Source organism: Microcaecilia unicolor, chromosome 12 (assembly GCF_901765095.1).
Source record: "Microcaecilia unicolor chromosome 12, aMicUni1.1, whole genome shotgun sequence".
NCBI lineage: Eukaryota > Metazoa > Chordata > Amphibia > Gymnophiona > Siphonopidae > Microcaecilia > Microcaecilia unicolor.
In genome coordinates this window covers 7,293,307-7,321,199 of record NC_044042.1, presented here as the reverse complement: position 1 = coordinate 7,321,199, position 27,893 = coordinate 7,293,307, and the positions used below count along the sequence as shown (strand labels likewise).

At 44.7% G+C, this 27,893-nt stretch overlaps 1 protein-coding gene across 1 annotated transcript in view; it reads left to right on the top strand.

Moving 5' to 3' along the window:
* The window catches only part of PLXNA2 (plexin A2), a 513,443-nt gene extending 493,772 nt beyond the window's left edge, over positions 1–19,671 (top strand). Inside the window, exons 28-32 of the mRNA XM_030220548.1 lie at positions 567–757; positions 1,710–1,879; positions 9,079–9,291; positions 12,200–12,350; positions 16,377–19,671. Coding sequence (XP_030076408.1) covers positions 567–757; positions 1,710–1,879; positions 9,079–9,291; positions 12,200–12,350; positions 16,377–16,472 — 821 coding nt within the window. The 3' untranslated portion in view covers positions 16,473–19,671. The remainder of the gene's footprint in view (positions 1–566; positions 758–1,709; positions 1,880–9,078; positions 9,292–12,199; positions 12,351–16,376) is intronic.
* The last annotated feature ends 8,222 nt before the right edge of the window (positions 19,672–27,893 follow it).

Below are 27,893 nucleotides of genomic sequence, written 5' to 3'. Positions count from 1 at the left end.
GCAAAAACTGGCCCGGTGCGCGTTCAAAAGACGCACTTGCACTGCCACAGGTCACTTTTTGCCGTGGCTTAGTAAAAGGGCCCTTGATATCCTTGGCCTTTTTTATTTTATTTTATAATTGCATTTGCTGCAATATTCAGATCCATTTGGATGTTAATCGGTGATTGAACTGGTGACTTCATCTGGCAGATGTACACCTTTGCAGTAGCGTTCCTAGCCCGGATGGCACCCGGGGCACAGTGCCGATGCACCCCCCCCCCCAGGTGCACGCCGCTGGGGGGGGGGTGTCGCGGCACACAACTGCTCCGACTTCGCTAAACTTCTTTACTGTTTGTTATATTAGCGAAATAGAAATGTCTAAAATAAATAAATAACCCTGCTTACATCTGGTGGGCGCAGCACAGATATGTGTGGGACTGACCCCACTCTGTTCCTGTTGTCCCCACTTTACACCTGTGGTACCTGAAATCAGGAATATTGAAACCACACGGTAAAGAGGGCAGGACCCCATCTTCATGCAGACACAGGTTTCAGGTGCTTTGTTTTCTCTCTCCCTCCCTGTACAGACTCTACGTTTCGATATACGGGCAGTCCCGACAGCCTGCGATCCAGGGCACCCATGATTACTCCAGATTTAGAAAGTGGTGTGAAGGTCTGGCATTTGGTCAAGAATCATGACCACGGCGACCAGAAGGAGGGAGACCGGGGCAGCAAGATGGTGTCTGAAATCTACTTAACCAGGCTGCTTGCTACCAAGGTAAGCCCCAAGTTGCATATCTGCATAATGGAGGTTTTATCATTAATTTCTACAGTGGAATTGATGGTTAAAAGCTACTGACATCATTTACACTTTCCCTCCTACCACATCTAATGCACACAGTTGGGTCGATATTCAAAGTGATATAATTGGTCAGGAGAGGCTCCTGTCCAATTACATCATGGTGGCTGGTTCAGAAGCCGATAATTCAGCAGCACTTAACCGGACAGTGCCTTGAGTATTTGGATTGACTGCTGCGGCACTCTCTGGATACTGCCAGATGGTCTTGGAGGTTCTCCAAACACCACCAGTATACACTGCTGGTGCCTAGATAGCTAACTGGAGATGCTGGACCGCATAAAAGGCAGTTCTAACTATGCCCGGTTAGCTGTGCAGCAGTGGCATAGCCATGGGTGGGCCGAGTGGGCCTGAGCCCACCCACTTTGCACCTAGGAGCAATTTGTGAAGTCCACTGCAGTGCCCCCTAGGGTGTCCGGTTGGTGTCCTGGCATGTCAGGGGGACCAGTGCACTATGAATGCTGGCTCCTCCCATGACCAAATGGCGTCCTCGGTTTCCATTATCGCCGAAAATCGTGGATGACCATCTTTAAGGACGACCTAAATTTCATGATTTGGGCATCCCCGATCGTATTATCGAAACGAAAGATGGGCGTCCATCTTGTTTTGATAATACGGGTTTCCAAGCCCCTGTCTGGGGACATCTTGCGAGGACGTTCCTCAGGAAAACTTGGGCGTCCCTTTCGATTATGCCCCTCTATATCACGTAAAACTTCTTACATTACACCTAGATCTTTCCCTTGAAACTGTGCCTGGCTCCCCAAGATTCCATAAGGCAACCGCTTAAGCTTTGACATTCTAGTTCATAGATTCCTGACTTGTGGAAGGGTTTTCATATTTTAAAATATATTTTGTGTCCATTGCTTCTCTCCAGGGTACACTGCAGAAGTTTGTTGATGATTTATTTGAGACACTGTTCAGTACAGTGCACCGGGGCAGCGCACTTCCACTAGCCATTAAATACATGTTTGATTTCCTGGATGAGCAAGCAGATAAACACACCATCCACGACACCGATGTAAGACACACTTGGAAAAGCAACTGGTAAGAAGCCTGTGTGTGTACTGGGACAGCAGCTAGTCAGGACCTTTAGTACTTTGTACTGTTATAATTATTTATGTATTTATTTATTTGTTGCATTTGTATCCCACATTTCCCCACCTATTTGCAGGCTCTTTGTGGCTTACAATGTTCCGTCATGGCGTTCGCCATTCCAGATTAAAAGATACAATTGGTATTACATAAAGAACATGGATAACATAATAGAATTAAGCAATCAGGTAGAGAGAGAAAACATTCAAAATATCAGATAAGTGGTGGTGCGTTACCGTTCCTATTGTGGATCATTGTTGGTATGGCTTGTTGAAGAGATGGGTCCTCAGCGATTTACGAAAGTTGATTTGGTCGTATATTGTTTTCAGGTCAAGTGGCAGTGCATTCCACAGCTGCGTGGTCATATAGGAAAAGCTGGACGCATGTGTTAATCAATATTTTAGGCCTTTACAGCTGGGGAAGTGAAGGTTTAGGAATGTGCGTGCTGATCTTTTAGCATTCCTGGGTGGCAAGTCAATAAGGTCAGACATGTAGGTCGGGGTGTCTCCGTGAATGATTTTATGAACCAGAGTGCAGACCTTGAACGCAATACGTTCTTTTAGTGGAAGCCAGTGTAGCTTTTCTCTTAGGGGTTTGGCACTTTCGTATTTTGTTTTTCCAAATATGAGTCTGGCGGCAGTGTTTTGGGCTGTCTGAAGTTTCTTGAAGTATCTGGACTACGCTTTCAGAAACCCCAGAGCCAATATTCAGCAGCTCTTTTCTATTTCTTTCTTTTTTTCTCTCTCTCTCTCTTTATTTTTGTTGCACGTATCAGGGAATGTCCAGCTCAGTGAAGAAGATAGTAGAAACATAGATGAACACAGAGGGGTCAATATTCTGAGCAATTTAACTGACCAGAAACAGCTCGTAGCCAGTTAAATCACCTGTCTGGGGTTAACCACTCATTTTCAGCAGCACTGAACTGAAACCAGCTATTTTGGGGGTGTTCTGGGGGGGCGGAGTTGGCACTTGGCCAATAATAATGGCAATATTCAGCACTTAACCAGCCAGGATAACCGCATAAATAGGACCACATAAAAGTCAGTTTATCTTTATGCAGTAACCCATAAGCCAGTTAAGTTCTGATTATTGCTTTAACTGGTTATGTGTTAGCTGACTCTGAAAACCCAGAAAATCAATGCCGAAGCCCGGACGTGGCCCTGCGTTGAATTTCTGGTTGAATATTGGGTCCATAACCTTTATCAAAACCAGTAATAAAACTGAACCCTGATATAAAACATATCCATTGACTTCTACCTCCTAGTATCATCCGTTATCCTTTGCTATAATGTTTTTAGTCTCGTGCATTATACCAATGGTCTCTAATTGTTCTCATACCTCACACTAACATTATTGGCTTTTGTCTCACCTAGAATGTAAACCGCACTGAACCCTGGAACATGTGTGTCAGACAGTTTATTACCATGAATGTCCATATTTCCTGAACCTGCCACATAGCCTGGTATACCTTGCCAGTTTTGCTTTCGGGTGGGGGTGGGAGAGAGCGACCACTGGAGAATTAAGAAGGTGACCAACCTTAATCCCTCCAGTGAAACGCTGCTGAGTCAGAGAATTTTTCTGACACTAGGCACCCAGGGAAGCAGGTCTAAATGCCAATGTCTATCTTTTCAAAAATGGGGCCTGGACAGTCATGTTTGATCCCCTTTCTAGTCCCACCCCAAACTGCCTAGACCACACCCCATTGTCATATGGGATGTACTGTAGTTTTAGACATGTCAGCTTTATAAAATTAGGGTTTAGACATCTATGCAATTGCTGACTGACTGCACGGATATCTAAATGCAGGTTTACAGGCGTCTAAACCACAAACAGGGCTTCAAAAATAAGGAACCAAATTCTATAAATAGTGCCAAAAAATCAGCGCAGAAAAAAACACACGCTAAGCTCTATTCCGTAAATGGCGTTGAAAGTGAGGTGCCATTTATAGAATACATTTAGCATTAGGAACCGTGCCTAACTTTAGATTGCAAGAATTGGCACCTACTAAACCCTGGTGTAAATCCTCGCATCTAAATTAGGCAAAGAGCCCCCCTTTATTCTGTAATAGCCTACATAGAATTGTAGGAACACCCCTGATCTGCCCCTGACCTTCCCTTGGCCACGCTCCCTTTCTGGAGCCACATGTAAACTTTACGCACGGATCCTCATGACTAAAAACGCGCGTGTAAATTTTAATTAATGCCAATTAGTGCCAAGAATTCATTATTAGCACTCAGTTATTGGCATGTTATTCAGTTAAATTGCATGCCCAAATTGGGCACGTGTCCAAATTTGCATATGCAATTTTAAGCCTCATTTAGAATTTCAGGGAATGTGTCCGTCCGCTATAGGGCTGATGTGAGAAACTGATGCACACCGAATGCAGTGTAGTGGTCTGTGCCCTGAAAAAGACAGGTACAAATGAAGGTCAGGTATACACAAAAAGTGGCACATGTGAGTTTATCTTGTTGGGCAGACTGGATGGACCGTGCAGGTCTTTTTCTGCCGTCATCTACTACGTTACTATGTATGTTAGTGTATCCACTGTAAGCCGAGAGGTATCATTAGGATAAAGAATGCTAAAGTACCATCGCCGGAAGAGGGCGGGAGAAAACGCAATCAGAGGTTTAGCTAACAAGTTGCTTGTGCCTAGATATTTTTGGCATGCCCAGCCTGTCATTTGAAATTGTGGAAGGGGTAACCACAGCTTGCTTCATACAGCCAACAAAGGGCTGTACTTTGCATTTGGGTTCTCAAAACAATGGGGACTATTAAATCTTCTTGTATGCTGTTATTTGAGGATTACGGCCCCACGGCCTGCAAACATAACTCAGAAGGGTTAGAAAAATACAAGTTCCTTCCTGTATGAAAAGATTATTTTTGTTGTCTTTTTAATGAGCACCATGGATTCGAGAACAGGGTTCCCTGCAAGGTTCCTTCCACTGGAGAAAGAAGGGACGTGGTGGGGGGGGATATGAAAGAAAAACTTTCCACTGAAAAGCTTTTTTATAAGAAGAAGTCATTAGTAAGGCAAAAATCTGAATAATGAATGAAATTATAGCTTTTAAAAGCTTTACAGTACGGCGAGAAATGACTGTGAACCACATTAGTTTCTACAGGACTAAGGCAGCGTCTCCATCCAGGGGCAGATTTAACAAACATTGGAGAGGATTAAAGCACCTGATATTTATTTATTTGTTCCGTTCGTATCCCACATTTTCCCACCTTTTTGCGAATGTGGCTTACATTATGCCGTAATGGCGAACGCCATTTCCGGAGGAGAAATACAAAGTAGTATTACATTTAAAGTTCATAAATGTTGAAATAAATTATAAAGTAAGTTAGATAAACAGTTCATTTTCAGGCGTGAGAGATAAGGGGGTAGTGCGTTAACGTTCGTTAGTGACAAATTGATTGAAGCAAACAGGTATAGAGAGTTCGATGTCGTCTGGTTCTAGTAGAGTTTTGATGTCAGGTCATTTATGAAGGATCATTATGATGTCTTTTTGAACAGGTTGGTCTTTAGTAATTTCCGGAAGGCTGCCAGGTCGTGCAATGTTTTCATGGCGTTTGGTAGTGCATTCCATAGTTGCGTGCTGATGTAGGAGAAGCTGGACGCATATATTGATTTATATTTAAGTCCTTTGCAACTGGGGTAATGGAGGTTCAAGAATGTGTGTGATGATCTTTTTGTGTTGAAAAGGGAGACACAGAATTTTTTTATTTAAATGCCATGTTCATCCACCCTTTAGTGCCAGGCACTAGTCCGCCCCCCAAAACCCAGAGCAGTTTCCTAGAAACCCAGGAAGTGTTGGGACCTCCACCTGCTCCCTGCCTCTTACTGGGATACCTTATATCTGTTAGCAGTTACCCTGTGTTGCTACTGTATTTATTTATTTATTATTTGTTGCATTTGTACCCCACATTTTCCCACCTATTTACAGGCTCAATGTGGCTTACATATTACCGTGAGGCGTAAGCCGCCTCCGGTGATGAAACAAATACAGAGTGATGTGGTAGAGAATGAGATGTATGTACATAAATACATAAGTAATGCCACACTGGGAAAAGACCAAAGGTCCATCGAGCCCAGCATCCTGTCCACGACAGCGGCCAATCCAGGCCAAGGGCACCTGGCAAGCTTCCCAAACATACAAACATTCTATACAATCAAGCCATTGTGACATCACTAATGAGGTTGGCTCTTATTGGTGGAATGAGCCACTATGACATCACAATAGGTTAAATCACTGCTCTATGTAATAAAAGTGAGCCAAGTAGAGGACATAAGTACATAAGTAATGCCACACTGGGAAAAGACCAAGGGTCCATCGAGCCCAGCATCCTGTCCACGACAGCGGCCAATCCAGGCCAAGGGCACCTGGCAAGCTTCCCAAATGTACAAACATTCTATACAATCAAGCCATTGTGACATCACTAATGAGGTTGGCTCTTATTGGTGGAATGAGCCACTATGACATCACAATAGCTTAAATCACTGCTCTATGTAATAAAAGTGAGCCAAGGACATAAGTACATAAGTAATGCCACACTGGGAAAAGACCAAGGGTCCATCGAGCCCAGCATCCTGTCCACGACAGCGGCCAATCCAGGCCAAGGGCACCTGGCAAGCTTCCCAGACGTACAAACACTCTATACATGTTATTCCTGGAATTGTGGATTTTTCACCAAGTCCATTTAGTAGTGGTTTATGGACTTGTCCTTTAGGAAACCGTCTAACCCCTTTTTAAACTCTGCTAAGCTAACCGCCTTCACCACGTTCTCTGGCAATGAATTCCAGAGTTTAATTATGCGTTGGGCGAAGAAAATTTTCTCCGATTTGTTTTAAATTTACTACACTGTAGTTTCATCGCGTGCCCCCTAGTCCTAGTATTTTTGGAAAGCGTGAACAGACGCTTCACATCCACCTGTTCCACTCCACTCAGTATTTTATATACCTCTATCATGTGTTACAGACACATAATAACATCGAGAGAAGAAGAGTTATGTAATGTTCGTTGGTTTTGTTGTGTTGCTGAGTCCAGGCACTTAAGTTGGATCAGTAAGGTATGCCTTCTCGAACAGATCGGTCTTTAGTGATTTCCGGAAGTTGAGGTGGTCTTGCGTTGTCTTTATAGTTTTTGGCAATGCGTTCCATAGTTGCATGCTTATATAGGAGAAGCTGGATCCGTGGATTGATTTATACTTGAGTCCTTTGCAGCTGGGGTGGTGAAGGTTTAGGTATGATCGTGATGATCCAATTGTGTTTCTTTTTGGTAGGTCTATAAGGCCAGGCATATAACCAGGGGCTTCGCCATAGATAATCTTATGGACCTGGGTGCAGATTTTGAAAGTAATGCGTTCTTGGATTAGGAGCCAGTGCAGTTTTTCTCGTAGCGGTTTGGAATTCTACCCAGTTTCCACCCAGAAAAAGCGACACAGAGTTTGTGAAATACCTCATGATGCAGGTAAAGACCTGCTTAACGATGGATGGGTCAACAGATCCTGATATACTGATGCCTCCTATGTTACTCTTTTAACTTGTACTAAAGGTGAGAATAATGAGATGAACCTCAGATGGCAACACATGTGATGTCACTTTAGTATGGGAGATCAATGCCAGTTGGACCTCTAGTCTGCTCAGTTATTCTTGTCTGCGCTACTAAAGATAGAAGCTTGATTACTTGCAAGATATCATTCTTTATCCAAATCAGTTTTTGTTTATCTTGAAAAACTTTTTGTTGAATTTTCAACCAAATACGTAACCCCACAGGGAAATAGTACAGAACGCCAACGTTCACAGACAAAAGTACAAAGTTCCCTGGCCTCAATCCCCAAACCAACCGCAATCCTTCACCCCCACCACCCCAATAGTAATAGGCATCCAAAGGACTCATCACTCCCTCCCCCGTCAGTTTTTGTTTAAATTAATTCAGTTTAAAAAGGTACTTATAAATCCACTTTTACATCCAGCAGAGTTCAAGGCAGATTGCAATCTTATCACCAAGATCTGTAATCCTTCCTAAAGACGTAGGGGCCCCGTTATTCATCCAGTGGCAGTTAGCGTTTTGCTGACTGCCATGGGCGATATCCCTGGAAATTCAGTGCTCTGTGGCTGATGTAAGCACAAGCTCCTAAATGTTAGGTTTGCAAATACCAGGGTACACTATTATTCTATGAAGAAACTTAATCACCTAGGTTCTCTCATAGAAAAAGCTCCTACCATCAGTGGCAGCCCTACCATTAGGCCAACTGAGGCGGGGGCCTCAGGCGGCACTGTTCCTGGAGCAGCATCTCCCCCTTCTTTCCTCCACTCCCTTCCCCGAGTTTACCTTCTTTGTCCATTTTCCAAAAGACAGCAGTAGAAGCGATTCCCATTATACTCTGCCCTGCCGACCACACCCCCTTGTCATATGAATGCACTGTAGTTGCAGACATCTGTATCTCAGCTTTATAAAATTAGGGTTTAGAGACATCCACACAATTGCTTACTGTACGGATATCTAAATGCAGGTTTACAGATGTCTAAACCATAAACAGAGCTTCAAAAATAAGGAACACAGAGAAGTTGTAATGAACCAAATTCTATAAATAGTGCTCAAAAAACATGCTAAGCTATATTCTGTAAATGGCGTTGAAAGAGGCACCGGCCTCTTCTCTTTACTGTGGCCCCGCCTCTCTGATGTAACTTCCTGTTTCCTCAGAGGCGGGCCACAGTAGAGAAGAGGCCGCTGCCACCACTACCTTTTGGAAAATGGGAAAAGAAAGTAAACTGGAGAAAAGGGGTGGAAGAAGGATGGGAGGAGACGCCAGACCGTGGCCGGGGAGGGGGCGGCAGCATCATGCCTTGGGCTGCCCCTGCCTGTCATGCATCCTCAGGGTGCCTAAGTGGAGGCACCAGTCATAGACTTACCCTCAATATGACAGTTGTGCAGAGTGCGGTGTAATATTCAAGTTTTCAGAAGGCTGGGCCCCATCAAGGAGTGGGGAGGCAGCGCCTGTCTCTGGGTCCTGAAAGGGTGCTGGCTTTCATGATATTCAGTACAAACACAAACAGGACAGTTGGATTAAGGATGCAACATGGCAGCTTATCCTTTTCATCCAGTTTTTGATCATTTTAGAACTAACTCTGGCTTTTTCTTTTCACGCAGCCTTCCTCTCCGTTTCTGGGTGAATGTCATCAAAAATCCTCAGTTTGTGTTCGACATCCATAAAGGCAGCATTACGGACGCCTGTCTGTCTGTGGTGGCTCAGACCTTCATGGATTCATGCTCCACCTCGGAGCACCGGCTAGGGAAGGACTCGCCCTCCAACAAGCTGCTGTATGCCAAGGACATTCCCAGTTACAAGAACTGGGTGGAACGGTCAGTGACAGAGCCTTTAAGCTCACGTTGCATTTGTAGTTTCAAGGCTGTCAACCAACATGACCAGATCAGCTGGCGAATAAAGGAGGCTGATTCAGCCCCCAGTTTTCAGTGATTTATAAAACGCCCACTGCCATGGTTAAACTGAAACCAGATGATCAATCCTAATACCTGGATACCAGCTGGCACTGAATATCCAGTTTCAGCATCAACCTGGAAGTGTTATCCAGTTAACGTCCGTATTTAGATCTACTAACCAGATAATAAACCGGACAAAGTTAGGACAGCCTTTTATGGTCTCAATATGGCCGTTAACAGCATAACACCGGCTCCACCCATGGACTGGATAGTACCAGGGCAGTTAGAGGGGATATTAAGAGGCAGTTTTCCAGGCCCAGAGATTATGAGTTAGAGTCTATATATCACGCCTAAAAAATCGGCACAAAAAAAAATATGCCTAGGCGTATTCTATAAAGTACGCCTAAATTTAGGCGTACTTTATAGAATAAGCCTAAATTTTCACGCAGTTTATAGAATATGCCGAGCGCCCATCTGCATCACTTAATTTAGCCGTGGGCAGCTACGTAAAACTTGGTGTAAATGCCGATGTCTAAATTAGGTGCGGACCGGGTGTATTCTATAACACCGCCCGTAGCTTTTAGAAACTACTACTACTACTACTTATCATTTCTGTAGCGCTACAAGGCATACGCAGCACTGTACACCAAACACAAAAAAGACAGTCCCTGCTCAAAGAGCTTACAATCTAGACAAGACAGGTAAACAGACAGAACAATTAAGGGTAAGGGAATAAAGAGGTGAGGATAAAAAGGAGACGGCAAGTGAGCAGTGGTTAGGAGTCAAAAGCAGTGGTAAAGAGGTGGGCTTTAAGTCTGGACTTGAAAACGGCCAAAGAGGGGGCAAGACGTACAGGCTCAGGAAGTTTATTCCAGGCTTGAGGTGCAGCAAGATAAAAGGAATGGAGTCTGGAATTAGCAGTAGAGGAGAAGGGGACAGATTTATCCACAGGACGGAGTACCCGAGGGGGGGCGTAGGGAGAGACAAGAGTGGAGAGGTACTGGGGAGCGGTAGAGTGAATGCACTTATAGGTCAGTAAGAGAAGTTTGAATTGAATGCGGAAATGGATAGGGAGCCAGTGAAGTGACTTAAGGAGAGGGCTAATGTGAGCACCCATGATCTGCCCATTCCATGCCCCCTTTTCATCTATGCGACTTAGAATTTACGTGTATCACTTTACAGAATACACTTTGACAGTTGTGCGCGTAAATTCTAATTAAAGCCAATTAGTGTCAATAATTGCTTGTTAACCGACAATTATCGGCGCTGACTGGCTTGTTAACTAATTACGTTGCGTGGGCAGATCCAGAATACAATCAGATTTGCGTGCAACTTAGGTCGTGCTATCTAGAATCCGGGGATATATGTGTTTCCATCGCGTATCCACACTATTAGTGAAGATACAGAAAAGAGTGCACCAGGGGTGTAGCCAGACCTCACGGTGGGAGGGAGCCAGAGCCCGAAGTTGGGGGCACATTTTGAGTGCCGCCATGCCGCCCCCCCCCCCCACGCCTCGCCTCCTCGCCCCCTCCCCCCACCGCCTCACCTCTTCCCATCACAAACAAATACCTTTGTTGGCGGGGGTCCCCATCCCCCGCCAGCCGAAGCCTTCTTCAGCACCGGAGGAGCAAGAAGAGAGAAGAGCAGGGGGCAGGCAGCGAACGTGGCTGCGCCGGAGACCGGTGCTGAAGAAAGCTTCGGCTGGCGGGGGATGGGGACCCTCGCCAGCCAAACCAGGGGCCCAGGCCCCCGTGGCCCCCCGTAGCTACGCCCCTGGAGTGCACAGGTCTGTGTACGGTATCACGGTGTAGCGCCTTGATTATAAAGGACATTAGCACAGGGTGGGGATTGGATTACAGAGTGATCAATCAATCAGAAGGTCACTACAGCTCAAAATGGCTGCTTTCCACTGGTCACTGCTGATATTTCCTGAGAAGCAGAGGAAAGAATATATTTTTTAAAACAGTCTTTAATTCTTTTCCACGTTTTTTTGTTACCTGCACCATTGTTCCCATCCCCATCAGGAGAATGTGTGATGGGCAACCTAGTAGCATTATACAGACTAGTCACTTACAGAAAGTATTTGCTGAGTGAGACAGGTAATGTAGATGTAGAGTCCATTTTTCTGAAACAGCATCACTCAATAATACCTACAGTCTAGGACTGTCTGGCAGCCGAGAGGGGTTTCCAGCCTTGAGCTCAAACCCCGACCACACCTAATGTCATTTTTGCTCTTCTCTGGTTGGGTGTATTTGCTGTCAGTACATTAAAACTGGGGTTACCATATTTTGTCACTTCAACTCTCGGCAGCCATTTTGAATCGGTGCTGAGATCACAAACAGGAAGGATGCATGCAGGGCAGCGCTCTGGGCAGAAAAGAGGGGGCTCTTTCCTGCCCCGAAGGCGGAAGAGGTCACTAGACCACCAGGGCACTAGTAAGTAAGGGGAGGGGAGGCTAGCAATCTGCCCGTTTGTCCGGATTTCTGCCCAGAGCGCTGCCTGTTTGTCCAGAAATCCGGACAAACGGGCAGATTGGCAAAACCCGCCCGGTTGCCCGGACATGTCCTCAAAAAGAGGACATGTCCGGGTAAATCCGGACATATGGTAACCCTAATTAAAAGACTCTTGACCAGCAGCAACAGAGAGAGTCACACTGTCCAGCACCAACCCCTGGAAACAGAGGTGCTAAGTAGCAAACTTTGGTTCCCATTAAACAGCTCTGTGGTCTAGTCTCACTCACAGCCACAGGAGAGGAGAGGGAAGGCAAAGGAAAGGAGGGTCTCACTTCAGCCCGGCATTATTGGTTTAACATCACACCCTTGCTTTTTAGGTATTACGCAGACATCGCAAAGCTGCCAGCAATCAGCGACCAGGACATGAATGCCTACCTCGCTGAGCAGTCACGCATGCATGCAATAGAGTTCAACATGCTGAGTGCACTCAATGAGATCTACTCCTATGTCAGCAAATATAGCGAGGAGGTAAGTGAGAATGAGCCCGCCCCCAGCAGAGTGGTCATGCCAAGCTACAATCCAATATTTCATTCTCAGCAGTGCCGTAGCGAGGGCGGCTGACACCCGGGGCGGGTTGCCGCTGCGCACCCCCCCCCCTCGGTGTGCGCACCCCCCCCCCCGGAGCGCATTCTTACCACTAGCGTAGGATAGGGGACGAGTGGGAGGGCCGGGCCGCTCCGCCCAGAGTGCACGTCGTTGGGAGCTGCATCGGCTCCGCTGATTCTCTGCTCTGTCTGCCCTGGAACAGGAAGTAACCTGTTCCGGGGCAGACAGAGCAGGGAACCAGTGGAGCCAACACCCCCCCCCCCCCCCCCCCCCCACGCCACTGCTTCTCAGCACTCTGTAAATAGTGCAGAATAGTGTTCTTGACCAACACCCCATCTGAGAAAGAGGGGCAATGGAGAGCAAAAACCATCAGCATCTTGTATGATGTAATCGTACTGTGATATCGAAGAAGAGCCAGATCCCTGTCAGGAGAAACAATGTGGTTCCACAGCTTACAGTCCTGTCAGATAATATTTTATAGTTTCCAATTAGAAATGTGTATTTTTTTACTCCATGCCTCTCAACTAGCTGAGCTACTATTATTACATGAGAAGGGAGATCTTTTTGAGATTTAAGTCAGTGATGTCACTCAGATCTGTGAAGGTAAGTGTATTGCTGTGAGAGTTGTCGTCACAACTGCAGGAAGAGGGAGCAGCCACAGAATTAGGCCTAAAGCCTGCCACGGAAGAAACTTGTATATGAAATTGGTTGATGTGAGTGTTATATTAGTCTTTAGAGCTATACAGGCCTCGGTGAGTATCCTCCACATATGCTCACATTGTTTATTCTGGGTCAATAAGAGATACCTGAATGAAAAATTAGAGATTTTTCTTCACTTAACTAAGTTTAGGTGCAGAGAGAATAGATTTATGAGGTTAAGGAACATTTAAAGACAAGCTTTTGGGGTGGCTAACACCAGGGCCGGTCTTAGGCAGGGGCGACAGAAGCGGTCGCAGAGGGCCATGGCACTGCCTCCCGCTCCCCGCCATTGCTGCGATCTGACTCCTTGCCTCCCCTCCCCAGAGCCGCAGGGTGCCCTCCCGACACCTACCTGAAGCCGCCCTTGTGGTCTAGTGGAGTCTTCATGGCAGGAAAGATCCCCAGTCTTTCTTGCCCGCTGCCGGCACTGACCCCTCTGTTGCCGCATCTCTCTTTAAAAATGGCTGCCGCTGCTTCCACTGAAGTCTTGCGAAGCCGCCAGTGGAAGTCTCGACAGCCATTTTAAAGAAGATGCGGCAGTTAGAGGGTCAGCGCTGGCAGCGGGCAGGAGAGACTGAGGATCTTTCCTGCCCCGAAGACTCCACTACTAGACCACCAGGGTGGCTTCAGGTAGGTGTCAGGAAGGTACCCTGCGGCTCGGGGGAGCGAGGAGGAAGTCTGGAATAGGGGAGGGGACCATACTGTACAAAAAAAAATCAAGGTCATATCTGTTTGGAGGGGCTGGTTAAAGGGACGGAGAGGGGAGGATACTGTAAAAAATAAAATCAAGTTAATATCTGTGTTATTTGGAGGGGCTGGTTAAAGACACACCCTAGTACTATTATATTCATGCAGAGATTATTTTTCTCCTGGTAAAGGGCCACTAAACAAACATCATGTTATGAGAATTAGGTGCTCAACATTCAGAGTTTCTATCTATCTATTTATTTACTTATTTATGGCATTTTATCCCACATTAAACACGAATTAGATTGAAACCTGGGAGCATTAAAATTTTTTTTTTCCTGTGCCTACATCAAAAGAAAAAAAAGATGGCATGTGGGAACTTGCTCCTTTTGCTTTGTGGAATGAGTGGTATATTATAAAAATGCATTTGCCTTTTTTTTATTATTATTATTACTGTTTCACAGAGAAGGTATTGATTAATGAGGGAAGGGTTCCTTTTGTGCAGAACTGTCCAGAGTCAGTCTAAATGTGCCAACATTGTCCAGGTCAGCACACTATTACCAGCCAAGTTCATACTAAGTTAATTATGTTCAGTGGAAAATAAATCTGTTGGCTCAGGCTGATTGCTATCTGAATATTCAATCACTGTTTCATTATTACTACCAAGTATTATATATTAAGGGGATTTGTTTTGATTCATTTATCCAGTCCTTACATGTACATGGTTTTGCTTTTTAAACCCATAGCATTTTAGATATTTGAATTTTTCTGTACAAGTTTTGCTTGATTTGTCTTTATTTGAAGTAAAAAATGTTGAAAACACATCTTGTCCACAAGGGGCGGGGGCTAGGTGGGACGGAAGGGCCCCACCGAACTGGTCTGCACAGGGTCCCGCAATTGCTAAGCCAGGCATGGGGGTGGGTGGGTCAGGAGCATGCCTAGTACTTACGCCATGGGTTATAGAATATTATCAGTTACGTGCAAGAATTTACACCAACCTTGAAGCATAACTGCGTTTCCCAAAAGTTAAGGCGCATAACCTTGGACTTACACTAGTATTCAATAAATGTAATCAAGTGTGTAATTGCCGATTTAGAAGACACGTTTAGGGGGGGAATTCTATAAATGGTGCCTAAAGTTAGGTCCTAATTCCGCACCCAAATTTTGATGCGGAAAAGTGTTCCAATGGATGCAAGGCGCCAAAAAAGCAGCTCAGTATGGAAGTACGCTTATGTGCCCAGTTATAGGATAATGCCTAAGTATATCTGTGTGCAGCTGAGCGGGAGGGGCATGGACGGGTCAGGAACCTTCTGGAAAATTGCATGTAGTAGTATAGAAAGCTGCAGATGCACGCTCATCTTGTGCAGTTGGTGTATGTTCTTGCGCCCAGAGCAGCCTTTATAGAACAGCGCTGGGTACTATTTACTGAATCTAGCCCTTAGCGTGCGTCATCCCGACACCTAACTTTAGATGATCTTTTGAGAATTACACCCTCAATGCAGGGGTGGATTGGCAGTGGTCAGGGCCCCCGGGTAGTAAAGGTCATTGGGGACCCCACCACTGCACTACCGCCCCTCCCCATACTGCACATTACAGCCCCCCTCACCCCCACAATTGCCGCTCCCCTCCCACACACTACAGACCCCCTGCAAGTGGGTCCTACCTTGAAGGGCTCTGGTGGTCTAGTGGCTTTTTTAGGGGCAGGAAAGAATCCCACTCTTTCCTGCTTGCTGTCGTTACTGTGCCCGGGGCTAGTCCTGTCATGTTTTCAAAATGGCTGCAGCCATTTTCAAAACACAGCGGTGCCAGGCACAGGCAGAGTAGCGGCAGTGGGCAGGAAAAAGTGGGATTCTTTCCTGCCCCTGAAGATCCTACTAGACCACCAGGGCCTTTCAAGGTAGGGCCGCCAGGGAGGGCTGAAGTGTGCAGCAGCGGCGGGCAACCAGGCAGAGCCTCTGTTCTATCTAGAGCTTCTGGGCCCTTGGCAGTGACGTAGCAAGGTCGGCTGCCACCCGGGGTGGATCGCCGCTGCACCCCCCCCCCCCCCCGGGTGCAGCAGCGTCCGTCCCCCCAGGGTGCAGCACGACACACCCCTCCCCAGCACATCAATGCCCCCCCCCGGCGCATCAAGCCCCCCCTCCCAGAGCAGTGACACCCCCCTCCCCAGGTGCATTCTTGGCTGTTGGAGGTTGCAGAGAGCAGCCCACGCGCCTGTCATCTCCACTGGCTCCCTGCTCCCTCTGCCCCAGAACAAGAAGTAACCTGTTCCGGGGCAGAGGTAGCAGGGAACCAGCGGAGCCGAGAGGCAAGCGGCTGCTCTCTGCACCCTCTAGCAGCGTGCACCCGGGGCGGACCGCCCCGCCCTTGCTACGCCACTGGCCCTCGGGCACTGCCCGGTTGCCCGAATGGTCAGTCCGCCCCTGCCTGAATGTGTATCGCAGTAATCTGAAACCTTGCGCACTGAGTTTCTGTTTACTTGGTTTGCAGTTTCCTACGCAAGGATTCTTTCTCCCTTCTTTTTTTCAGTCTTGGTCTCACAGATGATCTATTTCCCTTACGCAGATCATCGGGGCTCTGGAGCAGGATGAGCAGGCGTGCCGGCAGCGCCTGGCTTACAAAGTTGAACAGCTGATCGCTGCTATGACCCTGGAGAGCTGAAGAAAGGTGCATCTTTAGTGCTCCTGGAAGTGAAACGGAAAAGGTCTTGCAAGGACTCTGCAGGAGAAGAGGAGAGGCAGCCCAGTGCAAAAGGTGCTGTGTTGGCACCTGTGGAGCAACCTACAAATTGCCAAAACATTTTGCTGGATCTTTCTTCTGAGCTTCAGGTTCCTGCCTGACTGTAGTTGTGACACATCTGTAAAACGAAACCAAGTCAGAGCCATTCCGCCCACACTATGAACGGAACCGTGAAACGTGGATTCAGTTCCATTACTGCTGCTTTGCATGAAAATAGTTTGATGTATACTGAGACACGGTGAAATTTTAATTTATAGAGTTTGCTTCTGTACATCAATCATGCTGGGAAAAATGGTTAATTGAAACTAGCATTTTTTTTTTGGGTGTTTGTTTTAAACTCATATGATAATGCCTGTGGCTTGGCCATGATGCAGGCGTACTTGGAAACAAAAGCAAGGCCAGTTGGGGGTGTTACGGTCTCCCACCCCAGGGGAGAAATGACAGAGGACAAGTTTGCACTGAGCCCTTCCAGCCCTGCAAAAGGAAGTTTCAAGTGTTGGTAGACTGACAAAGTGGATCTCACAGGCCGACGGCTCGGCTCTCAGAGCTTTTCTGTGGTTGCTCACCCCAATGACACCCAGTGCTTGAGGGATCCGCATCAGCTGTTTTCACTTCTAATACATGTAGTATATTGCAGATAAACTACCAGCCTTCAGCCCGCTTGAAGAGAAGGGCTTTTGCCTCTCTTATCCAGGAATCTTGGCTTTCATTTTTGGTTCTTTTTGCCCAGGAGGTCTCTGTAAAGACTTGGCCGCAGACCCCCTATCCCCCAGCTCAACTATAAAGGCACCTGATGATGAGAACAAAATCCCACAGGACTTAAAGAGACAGAGCCTTTCTGCGGACAACCTAAAGATGTAGATCTGATTTTCAGAACCAACTGACAGACAGACAAGCCAGCTTTTCAGTCTAGAAATTCCAGCTTTACATATGTGTATATATATGTATGTATATATATATATATATATTTATACAGACTGAATGCTTTTCTAAAAAATCCTTTTGCTACCCACCCCTCCCCCACGCTACTGGCCGGTCTTGGTGTTTGGGGGAAGACAGATTGGACAAATTTGAAATGTTCCTTCCCTTTTTAATCTGTGCTCTTTTCCTACAGTTTTTTTTTAAGTGAAGGAAAGGGAAGATCAAAACTTACGATGATATTTTTCTGTTTGTGGCCCTTAAACACAAAGCCTAACCTGTTTAATTCTGCGATCATGTGGGGTAAGATGGACAGAGTTATACTGCCCTGTAATGATGAGGTTACTTTCTTTCCTACTGGCACGATGGTTGGGTTTGTATTTTTCCTAGTTCAAGCCACAATGTGATTTCTTGCGCTTATACCGGCTGTTTACAGCAAACGATACTTGAATAATTGTCATAAAGGTCTCTATTTTTTTGACAGTTTGACATTAAAAAATAATGGTGCAAGGGTAGAAGGAAACAGTTCAGTGGGCCTCTCTCTTACATACATATAATTATTTTTCTGTGTGCAGAATATGTGAAATGATGTAAAGTTTCTTACTATGAATGGTGCAGACCATTAACACCAGAAAAAGGCCAATTCCCTACGAAACCAGGTCAAGAGGAACAAAAAAGTTGGGAAGGGGCCAATGGCCAACCAAATTACAGACCAAATCCAGAGTTAAGTATAATGCAAATTTATTGGTTATCAGAAAACAGACTCGAACCGTGTTTCAGAAACACACACTCTTAAGATTCAGATGGACTCATGCAAAGCTCTACAAGAGCAGGACAACCTGTGTGGTAACTGCACTAAGGCGCACGGAGCATAAACACGTCTTAGTGTGGTTAACACTGAGGTTGTTCTGCTCTCGTAAAGCTTTGCTTGAGTCCATCTGAATCTTAGAGGCTGTATATGTGACCGAGTCTGTTTTTTGATGGCCAAAAAATTTGCATTATACTTACTTCTGGATTTGGTCTGCAATTCAGTTGGCCATTGGCCCTTCCCAACTTTTTTGGGTAGTACAGACACCATCCTGAGATTTTACTGTATTTGTGTCCTACACTTGCTTTGTCTCTTATGACCTTTGTCAGCCTGCATTTGCTTCGAGTAGACCTTTGTAGAAAATCCTTCTTGGTCGATATTCCTTGTGGAGATCAAAGCTTTAGCTCACTAAAGAATGCCAAGTGGGGAAAGATCGTTGTAAATACGTCTCTCTTTCTCTGCCATTAATTATTCTCATTTGTCCAAATGCAGACCTCGTGGTTTTTCCTCACTCTGCCAGTGTGAAAGAATCAGGACCACAGTTGGTGATGCTGGTGATAATCTTTTCATTCAGAATACTGTGAAACATATTTTTGTTTTTGCTTTCTCGTACAGTTGGGTTTTTTGTACATCAGTATGCCAAGCGAGCCTGCTCCTAATGGAACTGACAAGCCAAGCACACTCTGAACCTCAAGGACTCCTCCTTGATAGCTTTGAGCACTGCAGGACCCCTTCCAAGCCATGTTTGAAAATCCTGCTAGTGATACCAAAGCAAGCATGATGCTCCAGGTACAGAGGCCACTAGTCATTCCTTGCAGGGATCACTCACTGGATGCAAAATTCAGCCTTTAGTTTGAGAACCTCTGCAGAAAATGATGGCTTGTAGTACACACACACCGATGAGGAGGTCCTGTTTCTCACTGCAAGAAAAGCAGCACCTTGTTCAAGTACCTGAGCTGCAGGGAACCTGCTGGAGATACACGATGTTGTGATTTGTTAAGAGCAGAGGAAACTATCCAAGTCTATAGCAGTAGTTTCCACCTGTTTGATAGACTGGAAAGGACATAGATGACTTACCTTTTAACACAAAGTTTGGCCAGCAAATGCCTAAAGATTTTCAAGAACCTTATAAGCTGATAGGGGGATCTGACTGGAAAAGAAGTGAATGTCAAAGAACAGTGCCCGTCCCTGTTGGCTGTGTTGGAGAGAGGTGGTGTGTAAATGGTTAAGTGTCTTCATATGCATACCAGTCAATGCTTCCTTAATAGTGCCGTGATGAACCTGCCTACACTAGTCAGGTTAAGAGCTTTTAACATAGGAACACAGAAAAGGATGGCAGATAAAGACCATACATCCTATCCAATCTGCCCATCCATACCAACTTCTAAGCTTCACGATCCCTTCCTCTCCTTTACAGATCCTCTATCAATGTCCCAAGCTTTCTTGAATATAGGTGCAGTCCTCATCTCCACCATTTCTTCTGAGAGGCTGCTCTACACATCCACCATCCTTTCCATAAAGAAGTATTTCTCTTTAGATTACTCCTGAGTCCCTTTCCCCTTTCACCTTCATCCTATGCTCCTAGATTCCAGAGCTTCCTTTCAATTGAAAGAGGCCTGCATTACAATAATCTAGACCCGGCAGTACACGTCATACAAACGATTAATAACTCTCAACTGGACAGAGCCCGAGAAAACCACATTACAGTAATCTAGCCCCGACATACAATTATCAACTCTCAACTGGGCAGAGCCCGAGAAAACTGCATTACAATAATCTAGATCCGACAGTACACTTCATACAAATGATTACCAACTCTCAACTGGACAGAGCCTGAGAAAGCTACAATATAATAATCTAGACCCAACAATACACTTCATACAAATGATTATTAACTCTCAACTGGACAGAGCCCGAGAAAACTGCATTACAGTAATCTAAATCCGACATACAAACAATTATCAACTCTCAACTGGGCAGAGCCCGAGAATACTACATTCCAATAATCTAGACCCAACAATACACTTCATAAAAATGATTAACAACTCTCAACGTGGCAGAACCCAAGAAAACTGCATTATAATAATTGAGACCTGACAGTACATGTCATACAAACAATTAACAGCTTTCAACTAGGCAGACTGGATGGCCAATTTTGGTCTTTATTTCTTATCATTTACTGCCTGTGGGGTAAATTAAGGATTCAGGTTTCAGTCAGGTAAATTTCACCTAGGTCCTGCTTCAGGAGTGAACCATGCACTAGGAGAAGGTGCTGGACACAAAGAGGCATGAAAAGAATCCTACAGGGACTGCAAACAATGAAAAGTCTCCATGAGGGCACAGACAATAGGTACACAGACTGTGATTTTCTGAATATGTTGTCTTTGCGGTTGAGTGTCCCCATCCTATCAAGTGCCACTATTACTGAGCCTCATTGTATGCAATAACTGACCTGTTACCTATGTTTAATGCATATTTCTTGTAAAAGATTTCTTTTTGACGGGAGAAGGGGAGAAGTTACTGAAACTTAACGTTTATCGAGGTGAGCAGCTGCTAGTGATTGCATTTCAGCATCAGAGTATAACAGCAAACATTCCACAGATTCTAAAAGAAGAAAATAACCTGTTTTTAAGTCCTATTAATTCTCCACTCTGTTCTGGAGAGCAATTCTGGATTAAAAGAAAAGAAAAGTGAAAACAGAGGTTTTTACGTAGACGAACCACCAAAGTAACATAGATAATGCTTTCTGGCCCCCAACCCTTATGCACCAAAGGGCACCCAAATATTCAGGCCCAAGTGTGGGCATGATCCACAGAAGCGCACAGAACCGAAATGATTAACGAGCCAATTAACATCAATAAAAGGCGCTAAGAATTATTGATGGTATCAATTAGGCTTTGCATATGCGTCTGGCTGCACACGCTATTCAATAAGCCTGCGTGCCCAAATCTCATAGCATGAGGGCAGGGCCACAGGAGGGGCATGGTCAGGTCAAAGTCATTCTCAAAAGATGTGTGCAGTGTTATAGAGATCTGGGGGTCCGTACCCAACGAGCCCCAGGATTTCCACCAGGTTTCAGCTGCCATAAGTCCTTATACCCAAAGTTGGCCACGGGAATCCCCGTTAGGTGCTATGCTCTAAACAGGGCACCCTTTAGAGAACGGAGCTGAGCACTGAGTTGTTTTTTTGTGGCGCTGATTTTTCAGCACCATTCACTGACTCCAGCACTTAGTTCAAAACCTGATCAGCAAAAACAGATCATGTGGCTTCGTTAACAAAGAGAACAGTACATAAGTAATGCCATACTGGGAAAAGACCAAGGGTCCATCGAGCCCAGCATCCTGTCCACGACAGCGGCCAATCCAGGCCAAGGGCACCTGGCAAGCTTCCCAAACGTACAAACATTCTATACAATCAAGCCATTGTGACATCACTAATGAGGTTGGCTCTTATTGGTGGAATGAGCCACTATGACATCACAATAGGTTAAATCACTGCTCTATGTAATAAAAGTGAGCCAAGTAGAGGACATAAGTACATAAGTAATGCCATACTGGGAAAAGACCAAGGGTCCATCGAGCCCAGCATCCTGTCCACGACAGCGGCCAATCCAGGCCAAGGGCACCTGGCAAGCTTCCCAAACGTACAAACATTCTATACATGTTATTCCTGGAATTGTGGATTTTTCCAAGTCCGTTTAGTAGCAGTTTATGGACTTGTCCTTTAGGAAACCGTCCAACCCCTTTTTAAACTCTGCTAAGCTAACCGCCTTCACCACTTTCTCCGGCAACGAATTCCAGAGTTTAATTACACGTTGGGTGAAGAAAAAGTTTCTCCGATTTGTTTTAAATTTACTACACTGTAGTTTCATCGCATGCCCCCTAGTCCTAGTATTTTTGGAAAGCGTGAACAGACGCTTCACATCCACCTGTTCCACTCCACTCATTATTTTATATACCTCAGTGTTTTTCATCATGTCATAGCTTTTCCAAAAAGCTGTGCTGAATACTAAATATATACGGAAAACCTGCTTGGTTTTCACCTGCTGGAGGGGGAGGGGATGGGATAGCTGTTGAGTAAAGATTTCATAACTCATAGACCTGGTCGGAAGAGGATTTTATTGAAAAAAAAAAAAGAACAATGCCACCGTGAAATAGAACACGTTTTACCTCAAATATAACCTGGTACAGGTCTTAGCCAAATATAAAGTAACTGGAAAGGGACTTTACAGGAACAAAGAGGCCAATATTCAGACTGCGGGAATTAGACCAGGTAAGTTCCGCGGTCAACGCTACGACCGGATATTCCATGCCGGGCCGTTTCCAGTGACTGGCATTGAATATCTGATTTATTATTGACCAGTTTAAAGATAACTGGCTAATTCTGACTTAGCCGATTAGCTTTAAGCCAGCCAAAGATATACCAGGTTTGTTTGGCCGCAAAACCCAGTTTAAAAATCGTATGTGCAGGACATCAGACTCACAGAAACAGAAGCCTGCGCAGCCACGTTGTTGATCTGCAAGGGCAGGCTTCTACATGGAATTTTGCTAGTGGAATAGCAACATTCCATGTAGAATCTCAAATAGTAGCAGCAGAATCTCAATAGTAGCAACATTCCATCTAGAATCTCAAATAGTAGCAACATTCCATGTAGAATCTACAAATAGTTTCAACATTCCATGTATAATCTCAAATAGGGAAAGGGAAATGGGACTTGATATACCGCCTTTCTAAGGTTTTTGCAACTACATTCAAAGCGGTTTACATATATTCAGGTACTTATCTTGTACCTGGGGCAATGGAGGGTTAAGTGACTTGCCCAGAGTCACAAGGTGCTGCAGTGGGAATCAAACTCAATTCCCCAGGATCAAAGTCCACTGCAATAACCATTAGGCTACTCCTCCACTCCGCATAGAACTTTTGTAGCGTGTATCTGAAAATGGGGTGTAGCCAGGGTCATGTCAGAGACTTGTGCACTAAATTCTAGAATTAGGTCGATTCGCACCTAAGTTAGGTGCAGGCATAAAGTCCTGCGTGAAAGCGTGATTCTATGAAGCACGTGTGACCTTTATAGAATCGTGCTTATTGCCGATTTTTTTTTAGGCACGGAATTGTGAGCGCCTTTCACTGAATTCTTGTCTACGTTATATGCATATTTACAGGATAAAGCTTAGGCAGAGTTTTGGCATCTGCAGGCATTTTTGCATATCTGCCATTATTCTAAACACGTATGTGAAATAATCAGTGCGTAAATGATAGCGCCCACCTTACAGAACTACCCCCAAAATGGGAACAGTTCTTTAGTAACTAGGCCCCTTTCTTTTTAAACTCCTGACTAGTAGAAAACCTTCACGTAATTCAAGAATGCTAATTTAAATATATATTCATTTATCTGCATTATGATTTTCAGCATTTCCCCTATGCCTTTCATTTAATTTGAAAATGCTCCTAAATTCTGCTTTTTATAGACAAAGTCAAGGCAGGTTACAAACATGTAAAAAAAACCCAAAACTAACTAAAACATGTTCACATCACATCCCATCATAAGAGCATAAGCATTACCATACTGGGGCAGACCCAAGGTCCATCAAGCCCAATATCCTGTTTCCAACAGTTGCCAATCAAGGTTACAAGTACCTGGCAACATCCCAAAACAGTGCAATACATGTTATGCTGCTTAACCTAGAAATACGCAGTGGAGTTTCCCAAGTCCATCCTAATAATGGCTTATGGACTTTTAGAAAATTATCCAAACCTTTTTTAAATCCTGCTAAGCTAACTGCTTTTACCACATTCTCTGGCAACGAATTCCAGAGTTTAATTACATAGATCAAACCCAACATCAAATACCCTTCCATTTTCACAGTATCACCAAAATGAAGGTTCCTTAACCTCAGCTAGGAAAAAGAAAAAAAAAACAGGCCTTGAGTAATATATGATGGTTTTTTACAGCCCCCTATCTCACAAGGAACTACATTCCAGATAGACGGGGTGAAACCTCAGAGTCCTTTTCCTATAGATCAGTGCTTATCCATCTTTTTGTGACCGTGACCCCAGGCTTGCAACCAAATAAATTTGTGTGACCCTCCAGAGGTGCAAAATAATGATACATCTATGGAGAACCTACCCAGGTTGTGACTCCATTTGAAGTCTGAACCCATAGTTTGGGAAGCTCTGTGGTACATCATACTCAACTCCTTAACCAATGGAGAGTCCAGCAGCAGGTCACTTCCAGAGTGTGAAAGACGCAATGGAACATGAACAATTTCCATTAAATCATAATGCTCCAGTTTAAACTACTGACACCAGCAAGAGAATCACATGATTTCAGATGAATCTCCTCTACAGGTATTTTCCCAGCGAGGGCTTAAGACTTAGCTAATTGATGCTGATTTTTACTACTAACCAACTTCAGCTGGGCAAACCCGGTCACACAGATTCCAGTCCTACATCCAGCCTGCTCCAATTCTCAGACAAAAACTTACCAAGTTCGGCTGAACCTTCAGCTGCTAATCCACCCGATTTTAAAAGTGATGTAAGCGGGCTGGAGAGGTGCCTGGCTGTTCAAATCATTGTCCATGGCTAACCGCAAATATTAAGCAGCACTTAACTGGTTAACCTGTGAGCGTTCCAGGGGCAGAGTTGGCATTTATGCAGTTCAGTGCCAGTTATTCAGCCCTTGAGTGCATAAGTGAGCTGCAAAAATAATAGATCTTTAAGCAGTTCAGCTTATGTGGTCAAGGGCTGAATATTGCACTTAACCACATAAGTTTTAGCGGCCAACATACAGACGGACATTCAATGCCAGTACCCGGACATGGCCTGGCATCAAATATCCGGGAATACAGCCAACCGTGGACATTTAACACTGACCGCCACTGAGTGAATATCGGCCAGAATGATCCTTGCCTCTGTACAGCTATTTGAAAATAGACTCTAGACTGGACAGACACCATGAGTGTACTTCTGCACCAAGCAGGTTAGCAGTCACAGACTTTGAAATGCTGAGATGGTAAGTCTTTTCCGGGCTCCAATCTATGTGGGTAAATTGTGACAAAAACATTTAAATCTGCATTCTGGAATCAACGGTGGTATCGACAGTAGCTGGAACCAGGGGCGTAGCCAGACAACAGATTTTGGGTGGGCCTAGGGAAGAAGTGGGTGGGCACCAATTGTCCCCCCCCCCCCCCCCCAACCACCACCCAAAAAAATATATCAGCTGGTGGGAAAACGTTTCTTTCCACCTTGGCAGTCTGCAGCAGGCATGCGCTGAAAACTGAACATACGCAGGTATCATGGAGAGTAACGTTTTTGTTACCCTCTGGAAGAAGTCTTCACTAAACGTGTGCTACTGTTGGGTGGGCCTGAGCCCTAAGTGGGTGGCTACGCCACTGGCTGGACCTTGGGAGCCATACCATGGTCTTACAAAGAATTTAGTAGTGCCCTAATCTGGAAGGCCTACCACATTACCAGTTACAAACATTAGCTGTATTCACATATTCTGCAACGATACCTCTGCAATTAATAGTTCCTTGGGTAGGACTTGAATTCACAGAGGACAGAACCAGTCACAAGACTGTTACGGTTTTTCAAGCTTTGATTCAGCCAAAGCCAGCATGAAACATTCTTCCCTATGGCATACGGGGCTTCTAATCTGAAATGTATCTTTTAGTGCAGCATTTCTTCCTTTCCCTGATAAGCCTTTTTCTTCTGTGTGTGTGGGTTTTTTTTTTTTTTTAAGTTTGCACATTTACCCCTGAAAGACAGATGTCATTTGTGGGACAAAAGCTTTATAAACCCAGCCTGTTGGAGTGCAGTTGCTTCTTTCTTCTCAACTCTGATATCTGCCCACCCTACAGCCCAAACCTTTCTTTCCTTCTCTGTACTCAACACACTGGAGCCATATATCCTATATATAAATATATGTGTACATATATACATATATATATATATGACATTTTAAAGATGGTTGTCTGGTTTTGTTGTTTTTACAGGTGTTGTGAAAAAAAATGTAAGAAAGTTTTAAGTATTTAAAAAAATGTTCAGAAACAAAAAAAAAAGTGTTTTTTGTTAGTCTAATATATTCCAATGTATTTAGTGTAAATATGAATCGCTCCTATTTTGCAAGCCAAGGACTCAACTTTGTACTGTTGTTATATATAAATAAAGTTTACTGGATAAAAGCCTGGGATTTGGATCCTTCTCTCCTGGCATTAAAAAAAATGGAAATGGCTGGGAAGCAGAATGTTTCCTCCTGTTCCACATCCAGCACAGGTCAGACAGCAGGGCATCAAAAAGAGAACTCACGCCAATGCCTTGGAAACCTCTGAAATTAGTTATTTATTTATTGGGATTTATTAACTTGCCTTTTTGAAGAGATTCATCCACAGCAGGTATAACTTGGCATGAAGCTTGCAATTTTGTTAACAGCATTAATAATTGCATTTATGCTTATATTTGCTTATCTTACTCACAGTGAGGTAAACATGGAGACTGACAAATTGCACTCAACGTGTAATTAAACTTTGGAATTCGTTGCCAGAGATTGTGGTAAAGGCAGTTAGCTTAGCGGAGTTTTAAAAAAGGTTTGGACAGCTTCTTAAAGGACAGCTTGGGGAAAATCCACTATTTCTGGGATAAGCAGTATAAAATGTTTTGTACATTTTTGGGATCTTGCCGGGTATTTGTGAACTGGATTGGCAACTGTTGGAAACAGGATGCTGGGCTCGATGGACCTTTGGTCTTTCCCAGTATGGCAATACTTATGTACTTATGCATCCAGACAGTAGGAATACCATGATAACACTAAGAACCTGGGTTTAATTCTCACTGTGGCTCCTTGTGACCCTGGGCAAGACACTTAACCATGCATTGCCTCAGGTACAAGAAATTAGATTGTGAGCTCATTAGGGACAGAGAAAGTACCTTCATAGAATAAATGTAAACCGCTTGGGTTGTACCTCAGAAAGGTGGGTATATCAAATCCATGTCCCGTTTAGAAAAGGAAGGAAGTTTCATCAGTTGAGGCAGATAGACATTTAAGTTAGAACTCTGTCCACCCACTCGGGAAACAGATAATTTTTGGACCATGAGGAAGTACAGAGAACCTTCCCAACGAATGGGGAAAGCTACAGCATTAACTGCAATGATGATAAGAATATGAGCAGTGGAACCCAACAGACATTCCCATGAAGACTCTGAGAACAATACAAAGAAAGGTTTTCACTTTATATGAAGGAAGAGGCACCTGGAGATAGACAGAAAACTGTTATTCCTTTCGAACGATAGAGGATTAGGAGTCCCATGCTCTGGATCACACCATGCAGCATCCCAACAGCCTTATTGGAATGGAGAACAAGTAGAGGATACAAAACAATGGGAACGAAATTCACACCGCAGGAGGGAGCACGGCTAACTCCCGTGGTGGGCAGTCAGCCCAGATATTCAATGCCAGGCCGTTTCCAGTGACTGGCATCGAGTATCCGGTTTATTTTTGGCCGGTTTTAAGTTAACTGGCTAAGTCCATATTCAAAGATATAGCCAGTTAACTTTAAACTGGCTAAAAATACAGCTGTTTAAGCGGCTCAATATGGCCACTTACAATAGCTGGATATGAA